The sequence below is a fragment of the Protomyctophum bolini genome (assembly GCF_963924005.1).
Source record: "Protomyctophum bolini genome assembly, chromosome: 22".
NCBI classification, from domain to species: Eukaryota; Metazoa; Chordata; class Actinopteri; order Myctophiformes; family Myctophidae; genus Protomyctophum; species Protomyctophum bolini.
The window spans coordinates 16,330,979-16,351,560 of NC_137883.1; the positions used below are offsets into that span (position 1 = coordinate 16,330,979).

Consider the following 20,582-nt stretch of genomic DNA (forward strand, 5'->3'; position numbering starts at 1 on the left):
GAAAATAAAAACATCACAAACTAAATAAACATAAGTCGTTATTTTAAACTTCGATATCGGTATCGGCCAATCATTTCCATATCGGTTACTTTTCAGGTAATGAAAATAAAAACCTGTGTTCCAATATAGCTATACTTTTGTCACAAGATCTTGACTGGCAGAATTGTTTCAGGCTGCGTCCCTTGCCTACCAAGGTCTCCAAGCCGAATGTCTTAATCTTATCTTTTGAAGACCTTAACTCCTGGGCAGAGAACCGGAAGTTAGTAATGGTTAGCAATGGCTATATACTGTATGTAGAGTTAACCCCAATGTTTTTTAGCATTGGGAGGTAAAGGGGAGACACTTGATTGTGAAGGGACGACAGAATGAGGAGAGGTGTTGTTGCTGCGTATTTGTCGAGAGTAATGGCGTCGTGCGATATTGAACAGTCAAAACTATATTTGTATCAATACACCTGTATCAACAGAATAATTATGTCATAGGTACAGTATATATGGGGGCCTCAAATTTGGTCTTGAAACGGGCCTCCAAATTCCTAATGCCGCCCCCTGACCCATACACAACACTGTAGGTCACATATAGCGACAATATTTGATTACTCCACCAAATCTGTATATATCCTTTTAGTAGTGAGTTATTCTTACCCATGGGTGTTCCTGACCCCACCAGTACATCTCTCTGTATTTTCCCATCACCCTCATCCATCGCAAACCAGCGGTTAACTGGGAACTCATAGATCTCCTTATTCCCCATGTCATCAATTAGCACCTGGAGACAGACACAGACCAGTGATCCTCAAATGTTTTCATTTCAAGGACCCCCAGTTTTTAATGCATTCCATTGAGTCACTAATGTTGACTAATCATTACAAGTGGCTCTTATTTTGAAGAGGAAGTCAGTTTCGGTTGTAGCCAAGCTGCCATTACAAATGATGCTGGCAAGCGCTATAGTCTAATCTAATGAAGTAGTAAACAAGAACGCACATGGATTAAACACAAGCTTTTAGCCAAAGTTCATGTATTTAAAATGAAAAACATGCATCTGTGACTAAAACAATTTACACACTTTGGAAGTATGTTCAACATGGAACCTCCGTGGCATTAGTAGTTCATGTATCCAAATATCTACCTGTTTCCGGTGCATGGTGAGCCTTTGTGACCAGTGTTGCCATATTTTGTAAGAGAAACAAGCGGCTAGGTCTATGAAAACAAGGCCAAATGTTTTACCACTTTAGTGATTATTTTTTCAATTTAACAAAAATGTGCTGTTATTTAAATTGAAGTTCACTTAGCTTGCTTATATTATTCCCTTAGTGCTTGTACATGGAACTGTTAATTTGGCTGCCAGGCCAATTCTTATAAACACTTAGTTGGATGGGGGGGGGGGGGTTCTGTTCGGGGTGCCAGATTGTGCGCTGTGCGATCACTAGGGTTCTAAACTGGTGTTGACTAGCTGTGTGTGTTTGGAGACTGGAAAGAAGGCAGTCCATATTTTTTGTTGCACATGGTGACCCTAGGCCGGGTCATAACATGCAGTAAGTAGTACCTTATCCAGACACCAGCCAGCTGATGAGCCTTTATTGTCGTGGCCAACGGTTATTTTCCGGAGACTCCCAAGATTTGGTGCTTCTATCGTAAACTTGTCCTCCGTTGCGCGTTCAAAGTTGTCCTTGTCACTGTCCAGTCGTCTCTCTCCTTTAATGTGCAATGAACACTATTTTCATGTTATGAGTCAAAGGCATTGCTATAAAAGTGATGCTAGCTATTTGTACACTCCAAACACTAAAAACGCTTAGTAATTTTTAAGTGGTGCAACCACTTCTACAACCAGCTCGCAATCCATGTACCTGTATGTGTACGTGTTTACGTGTGCAATGAGCACGAGTATGTTACTGATTTATACCAGTAGGGGGCGCCAGAAACAGAGAGAGGGGTAGTGCTGTGTCTCTAATGAGAGAGAGAGAGAGAGAGAGAGGGGGGGGGGTTGCACCACTTGGTTCACACAGGTGTGATTTTTCTTTATGTTGTTGCTTATGTACAAATAACTCACAACTGGTCATGAGCTTGTACTGTAGATATGCTATCGGGGAGTGATGTCATCGTACAACAAATCAGTCTTTAAACACTGATTAATATGAAGAAGGATAGCCTGGACCTGCCTTCTATCCATTCAGGCACTTGTCTAACATTTATTTATCAAAGCAGGCAACATATGACCAAGACGGACGAGTTTAGGCTACAAAGCCTTTCTCAGCGCAGCTTTGTAACCGAAACGTGTCCGACAGTCCGTCTTGGTCATGTTGGGCCCGCTTTAATAAATAAATAAAGTCCCTGAATGGACAGAACGTGAGTGCTGGCTCACGCTGGAACATTCTTACAGGTTTATTCACTTTTGGAACCACCTGCACCTGGCAGCTGGTTTATTCACTTTTGGAACCACCTGCACCTGGCAGCTGGTTTATTCACTTTTGGAACCACCTGCACCTGGCAGCTGGTTTATTCACTTTTGGAACCATCTGCACCTGGCAGCTTGCTCTTGTGATTGGAGTTTATTGCGCTTGTGTTCATTAGTTTTAAACACCACTAATTCACCTGAGTCTCCATTCTCTCCAAAGATGTTCAGGTAAACATTAGCATCTGTACCGCTGCCCTTCTGGTCGGAAGTGAAGACACTCACTATATATTTATTATCTGCAAAAAGACAAAACACAGCAATCACAAACATGGCATGAGGTTAAGACAAGGCCAGGCCACCGAAGTGTAATGCAAGACTGGCGTGCAAATAAGCAGTGGTGTAAAATAACCAAGTGCATTTTACTGATGTACTGTTCTTCAGTAAATCTTTGAGGTATTATTTACTTTACTTGACTATTTCCATTGTCTGATTTCAACCGAAGGTCGCCGTTAACTATGGAATTGTGCATTTGTGCATTTCCCATCAGTCAGTCAGTCAGTCAGTCAGTGTATCACTCCCCCCTCACGTGACATCACGTGACATCATCGGGGATGATAGTAAATCAGGGATCATAGTAAAGGCGACTTGCTGACGCAATTAAGCCCATATATGGTGATCCCTGATGTCGTCTTACTGGTACTTTATACTTCTAATGAAATTAAACCTAGACCTAGCTCTGGTCCATAGGTTAGAAGGAATTCTCCTTCGAAAGTATGAGACTTTCGAACCTTTGCGCACCTTCCAAAGGGTGCGCAGTCTGCGCACCTTCTAAGGAGAACTCCTTCTAATGCTATGGACCAGAGCTACCCCTAGACATGATGCTACAGTAGTAGGCTAGTATATGTTATGATGTTCAAGTACACACGCTGGTCATGATGTGTAAAGTATGTTGCAGGGACTTAGCCCCAAACCAACCCTTGATCCTGAGTGCCAAGCAGGGAGGCATCATGTTCCATTTTTCTAGTCTTTGGTATGACTCGACCGGGGAGTGAACCCCATGCAACCTCCCTCATGTCTAGGGTGGACACACTAACCGCCTCATTAGCAGACGATGCTTTCTGAAGTCATTAGAGAGACCTCTGTATTTCAGTTTAAATATTCATCACGTGTGTGTGTGTGTGTGTGTGTGTGTGTGTGTGTGTGTGTGTGTGTGTGTGTGTGTGTGTGTGTGTGTGTGTGTGTGTGTGTGTGTGTGTGTGTGTGTGTGTGTGTGTGTGTGTGTGTGTGTGTGTGTGTGTGTGTGTGTGTGTGTGTGTGTGTGTGTGTGTGTGTGTGTGTGTGTGTGTGTGTGTGTGTGTGTGTGTGTGTGTGTGCGTGCGTGCGTGCGTGCGTGCGTGCATGCATGGGGGGCTTTTATGACTTGGCTCATGTAGCTTTGTTCAATCTATTTGCCTCTAGCTGTTACTATGATAACCACTTCACTGTCACGTCCTGGTTTGCACCCACAAACATCGATTGTGCCAAATATTGCAGTATATAACACATTACAAAACCTGACACTGCATTTATTTACTTTTTTATTTTATGTGTGCTAAAATAATTACTTTGAGAGCTCAGATCTGTATCACTGAGCAATGTAACTAAATGATGAGGAGACACATTTTGGAAGATCAGTTTTTAATCAATGAACTGTTGAAGCTATTTCACCAATATTTGGAGGTACATCATGGCTAGGCAACTACACAACCCAAACCTCTACTTAAGTGTAATTTTGCTTTATAATGACACTTCTCCACGTATACTGCTCCTAAATAGTTAGGAATAGGATGAGTAAATGCAGAGGACAAATTCTAAAAGGTGTGTGCTGCAGGGTGACGTACTTCTGGGGAGATCCATTGGGTTTTGGCTGCCCAGCAGATATCTGACAATCAGGCCGTCGCCCTCCTCCCTGCTCAGCCAGTTGGTGCAGCAGAAGTAGAAGCGGAGATGCGGCCGCTGCATGTCCGTCACCACCACCCTGTCCAGGAACCAGCTGGTTCCGATTCCTGTGTTGTCATGCTCGATCCTGAGGAACCAGAGGTCAGCTATTCAGAGTAGTATGAACTCAATTGATTGATTGACTGACTGAATTAACAGTTTGCAAAATAGTATATGATTGTTTGGGCCATTGTGTGGTCCTATGTATTCAATTCATCAAGACATTTAAAGACATACCATAACCAAATCGTCAACACTAGTAGCAATAAAAGTACATGTATGTACAATAAACAATTGGGGGGGGGGGGGGGGTCATTTCCCTAGGACCAGTTGCAAATTGCAGACAGGTGCTCTTTTATTGCTTTAGTTTTGAAGGAGGATATAGGGACTATGGAGTCACAGTTTTGAAGGAGGATATAGGGACTATGGAGTCACAGTTTTGAAGGAGGATATAGGGACTATGGAGTCACAGTTTTGAAGGAGGGTATAGGGACTATGGAGTCACAGTTTTGAAGGAGGGTATAGGGACTATGGAGTCACAGTTTTGAAGGAGGATATAGGGACTATGGAGTCACAGTTTTGAAGGAGGGTATAGGGACTATGGAGTCACAGTTTTGAAGGAGGGTATAGGGACTATGGAGTCACAGTTTTGAAGGAGGGTATAGGGACTATGGAGTCACAGTTTTGAAGGAGGATATAGGGACTATGGAGTCACAGTTTTTGATGGCTGTCTGTAGGGTATTCCACATTTTGGTGGCATAGCAACAAATGTATCCCCATGTTTGTGCCAAATCTGCGTTGAACGAGATCAGTGGAGCTCCCTCTGATGTTGTACCTACGTTTGACTATTGAAATAGATCAGTGCATGGGCTCTGATCCCTTGAGTATCTTGAAGACCAGGCCCATTGTAAAGTTGCTGTAGGCTAGTCTGTACCCTGAGCCAATGAGCCATCCCACCCAGGCATAATAAGCAGGGGTTATTCTCCACAATATGTTGTGGAGAATATCACTACAAACCATGAGTCCATGATTATGCAACATTGCAGCCTCTGCACTGTTTTTCATCCCACATTGTCACAGCGATCCAGGTTCTGCCATGTCTCTGCAGTACTAATCTGGTTGCCCGCTTTCACTTTTGTCTGTGACGTGCATACAGCCCCAGCAGTAAGACATAAACCATCAACAACAGATGGGGCTTAACTCAATAACATCACTTAATGAAATCTCCAAAGCAGCCTTGCCGGAAAACTCAATTTGTAAGCTGATGTTATTACTATTCTCTGTGGCTGCAACATACAGAAAATGATATGGACTGTTAAGCAGTTGTAGGATTTACATCCATTTTGTTTATTTTATTTAGATAGTAGCTAGTAGACACAGGAAATACAATCGTCTCCACTCTCCAGTCAGAATTGAAGCGAGGACATTGTGATTATGTACAGTAGTATCCACTTAGTAGCTATTCATTCATTACAATCAGTAATCATTCCAGTAACCATTCTTTTGAATGTTTATTCAATGCCTATGTTGAATGTAACATTAGCCAGTGCATGGAACCCTATAGTATTCCTATTTTGGGATGAACATTCTGGGAGAAATAACTGATCTGCAAGTTAAAGGCTCATACATAGTCTGGATTTTCGGTGGTTAGGTGACCACCGAACTACAACATGACGTCACGAGCCGTGGTAAAGAGCAAACCACCGCCACCGCCCCAGCCCTTCTCTGTGTTTTTACTCACCACCGCTCAACGTTATTTCAGCTCCGGTGGTCACCTCAACACCGGAGCGGTGGTCACCTCACCACCGAAACTCCAGACTATGAATGAGCCTTAATTCTGCTGTTTTCAGCAAAGACATTTGTCGAGCGAAAACATGCTGAGGGTACCTGGTAGAGAGCCCTGGGTGACTCCGGTCAACTAAGTATATAGAGTTTAAGTGGTTAAGAGTGATGTATTTTGGCCCGGGCCGACCAAGTGGTCCAGGCACCCAGGCTGCTAATCCAGCCTGACAGCTTGATGCGGGTTCAATTCCTGACACTCCCCATCTCTCTCTCCCCATTTCCTGTCAGCTTACTGTAAACTATCAAATAAAGCAAAAAAAAAAGGCCCAAAATATCTTACAAAAATAAATAATAATTATGTATTTTAAATGTATATTACATCATTCAGTTTTAGTATAATAATTGAATCACTTAGTTCACTAAGCAGTACCTGAGCTTCTTGATTGGCCCCACGTTGTGTGTTTTGATGCGGAACACATCCGTCTTATTCTTCTCAAATGCCGTTCGACTTCTGTAATTTGGGAAAGGCACAATGTAAGATTAAAAAGTGTGTGCGATTGTGTGTGGATGGAACCATTTTGTAGTTTATTGTTTTCGAGTTCAGTGAAAAAAAACAGGGTAAAAACATGGCAGGCTGAACCTCATACTAGTACACCAAGCAACACAACTGTGGCTAATTAAATGAATAATGGGTGTAGTAGATTTAATGTGCATTGACAATACTGTTATTATACTTTACTACGTGAATCCTGGCACACCTAAATCTAACCCACCCCTTGTTCATTTGAAAAGATGCAGAGTGTTGCTTAGTCTGCCATGTTTTTAACCTGCTGTAGTTTTTTTTACAAAAAAAACCTACAGCAGTTTTTAACCTGAACTGGAAAACAAACTACAAAATCAGCCTAGTAGGGCACTGTTTCTCGAAGTTGGTGCCAGGGACCATCAAATGGACCCATATGGGACCGTAAGTAACTCTGAGAGTGCACAGATGGAGCCAGTTATAGAGTTAAATTAACGATGAGATTGGGGTCCCAAAGATACAATAATAATAATAATCATAATAATAATACATAAATGTATGAAATGAGGGTCTGGTGGCCTGATACGATGCCTATCACACTGTGGGCCGGGGTCCTTGAAATGAAAAGGTGTAATCACTGGCCTAGGGTTTCATGTTCCTTTCAGCCGTCAGAGTGATGATCCATGGGTCTACGTGGATGACTGAACTCCTCTGCCAGCTCTGCTGAATCAGACACCCTTGCTCTCAACAATAGAGGGTACCTGCTTTTGTCTCATTGTCTGTGACCCAGATCTCCTCCTACGCTCCCCTGCTTGCAATAATGGCCAATATTTAATCTGCTGACAAGGACATGGTAGCATGCACTAATCATGGCTCAAAGAGCATAGACAGAAGAATCACAGACAGAAGCGGCTGTACACCACACATGAACACAGCCTGTCCTGCAAAGAAAGAAGTTTGAGAAGCCATTGCAGAGAAAAAAGCAAAACCCTCACACAAACTTTGGAATTCATGCAATTTGAACGTGTGTCAATTACATTGGAATTCCAAATATTTTGTGTGTTTTTCTGTTTCTGTCTTGATTGCTCAATCAGACAGATGACAGGTGCTGAGATCCATACAGTGGCATCCATCACTTACCAGTAACATGCTGAAAAGAGTTCTCTTACATTAAACATGATACAGGTGGACCTAATATCTATCGGAGTAAGGTGAAACTCCTCTTCATTGATGTTGTTGCTATGCAATGGAACAACTTTCAAACTGGAGGCACTATTTGTGGAAAGTCATCATAGGCAAACATATTCCTAAAGTATTCTAGAAATTGGTTAAAAGAAATGTGTACACATTTCTAAAGATTTCTAAGAATGTCTATATCTTCAAAAGATCAACTATAGCTGATCTGCAAGCTCACAATGCATCGTGTTGCGACATGTTGTGAGCTTGTAGATCAGCTATTTTCTCTGTTTGCCGTATGGAAATGTACAGTATAGTGCTCAAGTTGTTAAATAGCGCTAAATTATAATAGATAAACATTCATTCTGTTCCAATAAGTGGATTATTCATGACATAGCATTGTACACGGAATACATGACATGTTGCTATTCTGCAGTGGTGTAAAGTAACTAAGCACTCAAGTACTATACTTCTACTCCACTACAATTATTTGAAAACTTTAGTTACTAGTTAATTTGTAGATTTTGATTATTTATCACTATAAAAAAGGGTATCTTTGGAAAACAAAGAAAAGGTCCCACACACTGTTGCTCTTTATTAGGTCGACGTCTTGGTCGATTAGACCTTCATCAGGACAGACATTAATATATGCTCTATTGCTCTACGCACCTAGCCTTCTGAGGTGTGCATCTGCCTTTTGCTAAAAAAGATTATTATTACTAAACATACATTACCCAGTACAGCCCTACCAATATACATTTCGACCATTTGAAAATAGTCCATCTACGAGCTCACAATGCATCGCAATGCAACTTGCACATTTTCTATTTTCTAAATATTTGTATACGTTTGAAAACTAGTGAAATGCGACATTCTGCATATGAGTACTTTCAACTTTTTGTACTTTAAGTACATTTCGAAACCAATACCTTTGTACTCAAGTACATTTTGAATTGCAGACTTTTACTTGGAACAGAGTAGTCCTATATAGGCCTATTGCAGCATTGATACTGCGTGTCTGTGGTGCAGAACAGAGTAGTCCTATAGGCCTATTGCAGCATTGATGCTGCGTGTCTGTGGTGCAGAACAGAGTAGTCCTATATAGGCCTATTGCAGCATTGATGCTGCGTGTCTGTGGTGCAGAACAGAGTAGTCCTATATAGGCCTATTGCAGCATTGATACTGCGTGTCTGTGGTGCAGAACAGAGTAGTCCTATATAGGCCTATTGCAGCATTGATGCTGCGTGTCTGTGGTGCAGAACAGAGTAGTCCTATATAGGCCTATTGCAGCATTGATGCTGCGTGTCTGTGGTGCAGAACAGAGTAGTCCTATATAGGCCTATTGCAGCATTGATGCTGCGTGTCTGTGGTGCAGAACAGAGTAGTCCTATATAGGCCTATTGCAGCATTGATACTGCGTGTCTGTGGTGCAGAACAGAGTAGTCCTATATAGGCCTATTGCAGCATTGATGCTGCGTGTCTGTGGTGCAGAACAGAGTAGTCCTATATAGGCCTATTGCAGCATTGATGCTGCGTGTCTGTGGTGCAGAACAGAGTAGTCCTATATAGGCCTATTGCAGCATTGATGCTGCGTGTCTGTGGTGCAGAACAGAGTAGTCCTATATAGGCCTATTGCAGCATTGATACTGCGTGTCTGTGGTGCAGAACAGAGTAGTCCTATATAGGCCTATTGCAGCATTGATACTGCGTGTCTGGTGCAGAACAGAGTAGTCCTATATAGGCCTATTGCAGCATTGATACTGCGTGTCTGTGGTGCAGAACAGAGTAGTCCTATATAGGCCTATTGCAGCATTGATACTGCGTGTCTGTGGTGCAGAACAGAGTAGTCCTATATAGGCCTATTGCAGCATTGATACTGCGTGTCTGTGGTGCAGAACAGAGTAGTCCTATATAGGCCTATTGCAGCATTGATACTGCGTGTCTGTGGTGCAGAACAGAGTAGTCCTATATAGGCCTATTGCAGCATTGATACTGCGTGTCTGTGGTGCAGAACAGAGTAGTCCTATATAGGCCTATTGCAGCATTGATACTGCGTGTCTGTGGTGCACAACAGAGTAGTCCTATATAGGCCTATTGCAGCATTGATACTGCGTGTCTGTGGTGCACAACAGAGTAGTCCTATATAGGCCTATTGCAGCATTGATACTGCGTGTCTGTGGTGCACAACAGAGTAGTCCTATATAGGCCTATTGCAGCATTGATACTGCGTGTCTGTGGTGCACAACAGAGTAGTCCTATATAGGCCTATTGCAGCATTGATACTGCGTGTCTGTGGTGCACAACAGAGTAGTCCTATAGGCCTATTGCAGCATTGATACTGCGTGTCTGTGGTGCACAACAACCCTGCTCCATGGTGTGAGTGACGGGGATTACAGTAGTCAGGCCTAACACCTGTGTTGGTATATCCTATCGACTGTGCAACCTTATCTACCGTACCTGTATGCCGAGATAAGAGCACAGCCTGCTGCTCCTGATAACATCAGCTCTCAGGCCTTTTTGTGTTTTATCCTTTTGGTCTGGAATGTTCACAGTCATGTATGCATTCTTGTCAATAAATACATCAATCAATAAACAGTAATGACATCGTGGTCTTCTTTCATTTACGTTGTAAATGGAACAGAAGACCTGCCATGTCACATAGTTCATCCTTACTCCAGATATTCTGAGTGTCCGATTCTACTGTATAGAGAAGAGATTCCTGCACCTCAATTGTAGCCTACTTCTGTTATATAGTTGCTTCAGAGGTATCATATGACACATCAGGGTCAGAGTAAATTGCCTACAAGGTCAGGTATACCAATTGTGTTAAATACACTGAAGCAATAACAGTTTAGCAGTAGGGATAGCAGTTTGTTCTCTCATTGATTTCATAGAGGTCACAGCATGTGAGACAACACTTTATAGGTTGTCCACATAACAGGAATACTCTCTTATACAGTGCCATAAGTGTAAAACAACATCAGCATCTTGACTCATAAGAAAATACCTCTTTTCTGTGCTGAGGGGTTAGAGGAATAGAAAAGGTTAACAGTTAAAAGTTGACATGAATATATTTTTATTACCAGCTATACCTGCTGTCCACCAAACAACACATACGATATAACATATGATTGATGTATACAATATTGCAGTACCAGTATTTAAAAGCTATCCCAACTCCTTTGCAGACAGTATCACAGTAGTATTAAGGCCATATAGCCAGGACTGTGTTGATTAAAGCAGTGGTTCTCAAAGTGTGGTCCAGGGATCATTGAGGGGGCTCCACGGGGACCCACCAAATGGACCCTTGTGGGTCTTTAACACCGAAAGAGTACAAATGGAACCAAATAGACAGGCCCATTTGGTTCCATTGTACACTCTTGGATTTGTGTAGTTTGGGGTCTCAAATGGGGGTCCATGGCATAATTCATAGCAGACTGGGGGACCCTGAAATGAAAAAGGTTGAGAATCCACTGGTTTAAATAATTTGTTTAACTGAGTAGAAGTGTGTGTGTGTGTGTGTGTGTGTGTGTGTGTGTGTGTGTGTGTGTGTGTGTGTGTGTGTGTGTGTGTGTGTGTGTGTGTGTGTGTGTGTGTGTGTGTGTGTGTGTGTGTGTGTGTGTGTGTGTGTGTGTGTGTGTGTGTGTGTGTGTGTGTGTGTGTGTGTGTGTGTGTGTGTGTGTGTGTGTGTGTGTGTGTGTGTGTGTGTGTGTGTGTGTGTGTGTGTGTGTGTGTGTGTGTGTGTGTGTGTGTGTGTGTGTGTGTGTGTGTGTGTGTGTGTGTGTGTGTGTGTGTGTGTGTGTGTGTGTGTGTGTGTGTGTGTGTGCGTGCGTGCGTGCGTGCGTGGCTCCCTTGAACTCACTTGCTGGCCAGGTGCACTTTTGGAGTCACTCCATACTCTCCGAATAGACTAACAAACACATTGGCATCAGTGCCTGCTCCTTTAACATCACCAGTGACAGTTACCACCTCATATACTGAAAGTGGGGAGAGAGAGATAATTATGCAAAATCTGAATCACACAGTATCAGTTAACAGAAAGACATGGCATGATAATGGAGAAAATATACACAAGATATATACAGTGAGGGGCGCCCACTGTATCTATATCGGCCACATGACATCATTTAGTGCTCTAAACAAACATAATTTATCCCTGGAGACTGTAGACTTGGCTGGCAAACGATTTACTAAATCAAACGATTTAGTAGACTTGGCTATAGCAAATGTCTACCAGCCAAGTCTATGGACTTTGATGTAAAGTGCTCTAAACAATCCCATAGACTTGGCTCCCATATGGCGTAATCTTCAAAAGCCATGCTTTGGAGGGGCTATTGCATCCCTCGAAAAATGACTTGGGTAATGTTTCATTCCATTCCATGCAGCATGGCTGCAAATAATCTGCAGTGTCTGCCTGGTAACCATGGCAACTAACACGCCAGCCACACCTCGCTCATGTTCCACAGCTTCATTTGACAGACAGACAGACAGACAGACAGACAGACAGACAGACAGACAGACAGACAGACAGACAGACAGACAGACAGGGTTGTTTCCAAAATAGCAGATCTACAAGCTCAGCTTATATATCATCTATTTTTGAAAATGTTTGACCTAAGTGGTTAAGCATGACATTGCACAATTTCCCTACAGAGCCTCCCAAAATAAACACCCTAGTCAGGATTGCTCTACTTTAGGCTATATAGCTTAGAGCTCTGTAATGGGTCTGCACTCTGCACTCATCTTCCATTCTTTTTCCTGCTACTTTTCAATGTTTTCTGTTGCTGCTGCAACTCTTAGTTCAATGTATTGGAAATCAAGCACACTCGCAACTTCTTTCTATAGGAACACGATAGTCGCTATCTGTACGCTAGAGTCAGATACTTGACACCAACTCAAATTAATTAACAGAAATGGGGGGGCTAATAGGAGCGATTTTGCTGTCCAACCAGCCATTGAATTGAGTATTTCAACCCGGACCAAGTAGATGCCAATAGGCCCATCATTACCACGGTAACCTCATCTAGGTGCCGTGCTCCTGATGGGAAAGGGCAGCAGGGAGTGCTTTACATTGCCAGTGAGACTGAGCGACTGTGGCTACCTACCAGAGAGCTTGGACTGTGGCTACCACAGAGCTTGGACAGTGGCTACCACAGAGCTTGGACTGTGGCTACCATGCACAGAGCTTGGACTGTGGCTACCATGCACAGAGCTTGGACTGTGGCTACCATGCACAGAGCTTGGACTGTGGCTACCATGCACAGAGCTTGGACTGTGGCTACCACAGAGCTTGGACTGTGGCTACCTGCACAGAGCTTGGACTGTGGCTACCATGCACAGAGCTTGGACTGTGGCTACCATGCACAGAGCTTGGACTGTGGCTACCATGCACAGAGCTTGGACTGTGGCTACCATGCACAGAGCTTGGACTGTGGCTACCATGCACAGAGCTTGGACTGTGGCTACCACAGAGCTTGGACTGTGGCTACCATGCACAGAGCTTGGACTGTGGCTACCACAGAGCTTGGACTGTGGCTACCATGCACAGAGCTTGGACTGTGGCTACCACAGAGCTTGGACTGTGGCTACCATGCACAGAGCTTGGACTGTGGCTACCACAGAGCTTGGACTGTGGCTACCTGCACAGAGCTTGGACTGTGGCTACCACAGAGCTTGGACTGTGGCTACCACAGAGCTTTGGAGTGGGCAGAATCATTCACGAGGCAAAGTTGTCACGGCAGTGATTTCAAGTCTGGCCGAAGCATATACTGACTGACCACTTCTCACTATTATGTATACACAAAAATCCCAGTGATATTAATCACCCATTCCCCATATCCAATAATAATAATAATAATACAATTTTGTTTTGTATAATTGTGGAAAATGTCAATACAAATATTTGACTAATAACAATAACAGAGCAATAACAACTAGGCATGTCCCTAAGCATGCTGAGAAGGCTCTCCTCGGCCTGGGACGCTACAGTATTTTGAAAAGGTGCCACTTCGGTTACCACCTTCATTGAGATTGGTGAACACTTTGCTGTTATGAGATAAGTGCCATGATCCAAACCTTTAATGGGCTGTCCCATAAATGTTCATATAAAATATATTATATTGAAATATTTTATTCACTCTTCTACTTGACATATCTAACTGTATTACTATTTAATGTAGCAGGACGGACTACAACGTGCAAAGATGTCAATACTGTATATCACCACTCAATAGTGTAACTATAGTCCAGTCAGTCCCAGCTTAGTAAGATGTTAAAGTAAAAATGTTTAGGACGGCCGTTGAGCCGATTCTACTCTATGGACACTTTCAAAGAAACTAGAGAAACGGTTGGATGGCACTTACACCGCCTTCTAATGAGAGCGCAAATCTGTCTTGGAAGAGCCACCCATCGACTAATCTAATATACGGCAACCTTCCCCGTGTTTCTTCACTAGTCCGATCCAGAAGAACACAATTTGCCAGCCACTGCTACAGAGCTGACAATGAGGTTATATCTTCCCTTCTTCTCTGGAGTCCTGCCTCAAAGCAGACCAGAGGTAGAAAACTGTCGTTCCCTGATGTCATCGCTAGGGACACAGGCATCAGTAAGCAGGAACTGGGGATGGCAATGAAGGACCGGGAAGTCTGGCGTGTTATTGTGAAACCCACGATCTCGACTACGGTCGAAAAATTATGATGATGATAGTCCAGACTCCAGACGTCTGATGCTACAGCAGACCTTTAGCAGTATAGTAGCTTCCCTGCTATTATCTATTGTCTATAAGAAAGGACACATTGGTAACAGTATAGTGGTTTTGTGTTACTGAGCAACAATGTAAGCTATATGTTAAATCCCTACCCTGGGGTTATGTAACTGAAAAGTGTTCAATATTGCATGTACAGGAGGGGAAACAATGGTATATGGCTTGTGTCAACACACTATGGGCAGTCCTCGCCATGTAGCCTATGACCGACTGTGGGGCAGAGGGGGGCTCCCTGACAGGATGGGGTTTCCCACCCCTTCAGTAGGACAGTAGCAAAATGGTCACCATGTGAATAAGGTCAATTTAGGAAAGAGAGGTCTAATAGACAACTTCTAATGGCTGTGGTTTCACCATTATACATGACTCGGAGAGCATTCAGATAGGCCTAGTAGTTATTATGAGCATCAGTGTTATGGCTTAACATTGGGGAACGTTTAGTCAACAAAGTACACGCATGCATACTGTATACAGTGTAAGACATGGCAGACCATAGCCCAGCTAATACTGAGGAGGTGTAGGAAAGTATACTGACACCTGATATCTAGCAATTTGAGAATACTTGAACAGAGACAGACTTAGAGATCCAATTAACAGGGGAGACCTATTAAAACCTGATTAAGAGAAAGAGAGACACCTCCAATCAGATGGATGGTGGCCCAGGAAATGTGACCAGAGACATCTATCCTCTCGCTCTAAATGTTGTTTAACCACAATCACTTAACCGATCTGTACACCCATTACACGCTAGGCCTGGGATACTGTACACTGGACTCAATGACCTCATTAAGTTAAATGAACAAATGGCAATAGGAAAGCTGAAATACAGGTAGGACATTAAAATGGCACACAGTGCCGTCGCTACGTATACGCGCAATACGCACTGCGAGTAGGGCAACACGCTGAGGGGGGGGGCAACAAAATTTGCCAAAAAGTGCCAAGCCGATCGTCATAATAACAAATTTCTCTAGCGAGCTCATTTTGCGATCTATGACCTACATCGCAACCTACGTATAGCTTTAGTTTGCGATTTATAGGTCGCAACCTATATGCGTTATAGGTCACGACCTATAACACATACGTCGCGACCTAAAGCTATAGGTCGCGACGTAGGTCATAGGTCGCAAAATGAGGACCAATAATTCCATTAAATGCCCTTAAACATATGGGCCCTTGCCTATTTTATACTTTGACTATTCAGAAATAGTTGATCTACACACATTTTGAAGCCCCCCCCCCCCCCATAATTGCCATGCCCAAAACAGGGAAGTCATGAAGTGTTCTGTTCTATTCTATTAAAGGGATGTGTTTCTGGCTCTCAGCCATGTCCCTGGCCTCAGCATTGTTCCCAGCCCATGGGCCCTGCACCCAGCACCTGTCTATACCTCCCCTCTGTCTCTGTTGAGTTTCATTCATGTGGAACATACCTGAGCTTTCACCCAAGAACAATCACAGAGGATCTCCCAGCATAGTATGTCCCATCCCCATGCCCATGCTCACAGATAACAATTTTAACATTTGTGTTGTGTTGTTGTTGTGTGACATGTATTCCTACCTTTCTTCTTGTGGTACTCGTCGTCGCAATCTTCCGATGAGTCCGTCACGTAGTTCAGAAGCTGGTTCTGGTAGAGCTCAGCATAGTCCACCTGCTTGCTCTTGGATTTTTTCCCCTTTTTCTTTTTGTCCTCCTGCTCGTCATCACTGTCCCCAGATCCCTTTTTTGGCTTTTTCTTCTTCTTCTTTTTCTTGGAATCCTCCTCTGAGTCCTCTCCTTCATCACTGCCCCCAGATCCCTTTTTTGCTTTTTTCTTCTTCTTCTTCTTTTTCTTGGAATCCTCCTCTGAGTCCTCTCCTTCTTCCTCCTCCTCTTCCATTATGGTTTCTTCGTCATCATGAGACTTCTTCTTCTTCTTCTTTTTCTTCTCTCCATCTTTGGACTTACTCTTGGAGCCCATCTCCGCCTTTGGTTCCTCTGTAGATGGTTTCTTCTTATTTTTCTTTTTTTTGTCCTCCTGACCTCCGTCTGTCACTTTCTCTGTAAGCTTCTCTGATGTCTTCCTCTTAGACTTGATGTCATTGTTATTCTGCTCGTTCCCTTCCTTCTCATCCTCAATCAAACCATCTCCTCCAGTGTCATTATCAGATTTGTTTTTCTTTTTTTTCTCTTTTGTTTTATCACTGCTTTTCCCTTTCGTCTCCTTCCCTGGGGACTCCTGGCCCCCGGAGGCCTCTGCAGTCTTGTGTTTCCTCCCACTCTTTTCTGGGTCTGCGGTCTCGCTCCTCTCTTTCGCTTTTGGCTTCGTTTCCCCCAGTCCGTCATCCGCCTCTTCGGTTTCTTCTGAACGTGTGGATTTGTTCTTCTTCGAAGACATCTTTTATTCATCCACACTTCCCTGACCTTTCGTTTCGTAAGAGCTGCCTTGAGTTTCTAACACTGTAAGACAATTCATTTGACCTGTGTGGCTGCCGTGAGGCGCTGCGGGGCCCTGCCCCAGGGTTCAGATACGACTGTGTGGGGGTGTGTGGGGTGGAGGTGGAGGAGTCTGGGCCCTGCCTGAGCAGTGCGGCCCACACAGCTCACACACTCACTCACGGTCATGAAAAATTACTGCCACCTCAGCGCTCACGTGACCCACGGGAGAAAGCCCTGTGAAAAAGGAGCCTTGCAAAGAGAACTTATCCTCTCTGCTACGGCACTCTCCATTATTCATGGTGTCAGGATCGCTTTACGGGCCGGTGGCGTCTCGCTTTTACTCGCACGCACGCACACACGCACATGCATGCATGCACGCACGCTGGTATGCAGTATGCACGCTCACTCTGGTATGCATGCACACGTGTATGTGTTTACGTGCATGTGGTTTAGGTGCATACAAGTGCATATACATAGCCTACTGTACACTGAACTCAACTCAACTAAACTTCAAGAAGTGTTGAACTATTTAACTTTACTAGATCACAGTGTAGGCCTTGTGAGGGATGTAAATTATCGATTGATTCAATTATTGATAGTTGATAACCTTATGTATCGATTAATCGATTAATTGATAAGCAGCGTTAGGACCAAATGGAAATTTCTTGTCTAAAACCGAAAATAAACAGAAACATAATTGCTTTGATAACATTAATGAGCATCAACAAGCATCAGTTGAACACAGACACACACACCACCCTCTGCAGTGCTTTATGGAGTCTGTCTAATTTCTCACCAAAGGCCCTTGAATATGATGATTAAGGATTACTATCGTTATGGTAAACTCACATCACATTTCATATCAACTTTAACCTTTTTCCTGCATACTTTTTCCTTTTTGATGGAAGATGTATTAGGTTTCTCGAGATGTCACTGGGCTGACATCTTGCAATTTTACACAAGAATAAAAAACATCCACATACTCACTTGCTCAATTAAGAAATTATGTTTAATCACAAGGTTTTGGTCAAAGACGTTGCAATTATATTTAATTATTTGAGCAAGTAAAGACAGTGTGTGTGTGCGTGCAGTTTTTTATTCTTTCATCTGTATACTCCAACGAACCTGTCAAAAAGATTTTGACACATTTGATTGCCAATTTTATCATATTAAACTGAAACACTAGAAAATAAAGGCTACGGTGCATAACATTTACATCAGACAAGAACTGCTGCAGTTCCATAACCTTGAAATACAAATCTACACCTGTGTATGAGCCAAATCATTCATTAGCTTTATTGGTGTCACCTGATACTGCATATGATCTAGCTTATAAGGCTGTCTAGGGGAAGGGGTGCATGAGAAGGGCATATTAATGGTAACATATCTATCAGCATTTGATAGCCCAATTCATGAATGACAGTAGCCTACAAAGACAAACCTCATTTGACCTGCTGAAATGACATGACTGTAGGTATATGTGTTATGCCTACAAAGACAAACCTCATTTGACCGGCTGAAATGACATGACTGTAGGTATGTGTCATGCTGCAGTCATAAGCCATATCATAGCAGAAAAAACGTGGAGATACTGTATGGTTTTAACTACCACAAAAAGTAGACCTTATTTATGCTTGAATATTGGGACATTTATTGCATTACTTTAAATGGCCATGTTTACTCCTGCTAATTGACTGGGACAGATTCTTGCTATGTTCAGAAATAGTAAGTCATGTCCTGTCTCCTTTAGCTATGGTCCAAAGGGAAGCACGCACATCTCAAAAAGTTATACAGGAGCTGAACAAAAAAGTACGTACAATGAGAAAGGAGGGTTGCCCGCACACTGAATATCTGCTCCCAGGAAACTTTATTGAAGAGTTACAACGTTTAAACCCTTCCGGTGTCTTCACCTTGACGAAGACCCGGAAGGGTCGAAACGTTGTAACGCTTCAATAAAGTTTCCTGGACGCAGATATTCAGTGTGTGGAAACCCTCCTTTCTCCTAATCCTAGCTGCCTGTAGGTTACAAGATGACTTGGCTCAGGACTCAGGAGGTAGAGTGGCATTCTTGGAATTGGAAGGTTCCTGCTTCGATCCTGCAGGCTCCTCTCCTGGCTGTGTGTTGAAGTGTCTTTGAACAACACGGCACGCTGAACCTTTAAGAAGTTCTCCCTAACGACAGGCTGGTGCCTTGCATGGTTGCCTCTGCCATCAGTGTGTGGATGTAATGTTCTTTTATATAGGCTCTGTAGATACACCAAAAAGATTCCCATATGATTACTAGCCAAAGAACCACTAGTGGCATAAATCTTTGTTTAGTGTCCTCAACTCTTGTCCTCCCTATGCACACACACACACACACACACACACACACACACACACACACACACACACACACACACACACACACAAAAGATGAATGATTAAGTCTTAAAATCCAAACAGGTTTATTTACACAATACTGGTATAAAGAATGACACAGAATCCAGTTAAGAAACACTATTGAAGTTGTTCTATTCTTCCGTCCATTCCATATACAGACATTCCATTCCATGTATTGTACATACAAAGTCCCTTTCCTATTCTATCAATACAGGTGGGCAGTCTATAAAATTATTCTAAAATTCAAGAATAAAAATACAGTAGAGGCATACACTCTGAAAACATATAGGAGTGAATAATATATGTTGCATACTCAGGCAGAGGCAACTTTATTGAGTGTTTTAGGAGAGTCGGCACATCAAGCAGGTGTTATCTCCACTCCAAACTCCAAAGTTCAAACCAATAGATACTGTATTTTTGGTGTGCTCGTGCTTATGAAAGTCACGTCTTTCATGCACACACTGTATAAAACTGTCTGTATACTGTAGATTAAAAAGGAGACAATAATTTAAATTAGTTAAATAGATTATTTATTTGAGTGGAAGGGGCCAAATGCATTGCAGATGTGATGACTCATGTCACTCATGACAGATTTAAAAAACAAGCAAAAATAATATAGTTTTTGTAGGTCTTGCTTTCCCACAAACCTATACAAATTCATAATGTAAAAGAAACAATATGACATTGCAGAAGCAGTAAAGCAAATCATTTCACGAGGCATAACAACCATTTTCAGTCTTTCATTTAACATCAATAAAAAATGCATCCAATATTACATCTTCATAAATCCATATAGATTTTGTTTGTGTATATCTCCAAATGCACTGTGAGTTTTAGCAGAGGTTTAAGTGTAAACATATTTCAGTGATCATCGAAGCAGGCACACACAAAGCCAAGTATAGAAAGTCATGCACGGCATTAACATGATCATGAATGGAGACTAGTTCTATCTTACAAGAGGGGAGGACATTTTCAGTTTCGATTGGAATTGAAGAAGAGAACTGTACACTTCCTTTTATCTGAGAGTTTTGAAAAACCTGTTGATTCAAAACAATATAAGAATGAGAGTTTGACATTTACATATACTCAAGATATAGTCTAGTAGCCAGCCCATAGAGCTCCATTGTGAACCCGGACATGTTTAGTACACCAAGGTTTTATGTTAGAAATGTTTAGTA

General features: G+C 42.7%; 1 protein-coding gene across 1 annotated transcript in view; it reads right to left on the reverse strand.

The window, feature by feature from the left end:
* loxhd1a (lipoxygenase homology PLAT domains 1a) overlaps positions 1–16,981 on the reverse strand; it is a gene marked incomplete at both ends in the record, with an annotated part of 54,292 nt that extends 37,311 nt beyond the window's left edge. The window contains 8 exons of the mRNA XM_080755581.1: positions 645–768; positions 1,546–1,694; positions 2,592–2,690; positions 4,275–4,459; positions 6,584–6,664; positions 10,857–10,868; positions 11,712–11,826; positions 16,165–16,981. Coding sequence (XP_080611707.1) covers positions 645–768; positions 1,546–1,694; positions 2,592–2,690; positions 4,275–4,459; positions 6,584–6,664; positions 10,857–10,868; positions 11,712–11,826; positions 16,165–16,981 — 1,582 coding nt within the window. The remainder of the gene's footprint in view (positions 1–644; positions 769–1,545; positions 1,695–2,591; positions 2,691–4,274; positions 4,460–6,583; positions 6,665–10,856; positions 10,869–11,711; positions 11,827–16,164) is intronic.
* Between the last annotated feature and the right edge of the window lie 3,601 nt (positions 16,982–20,582).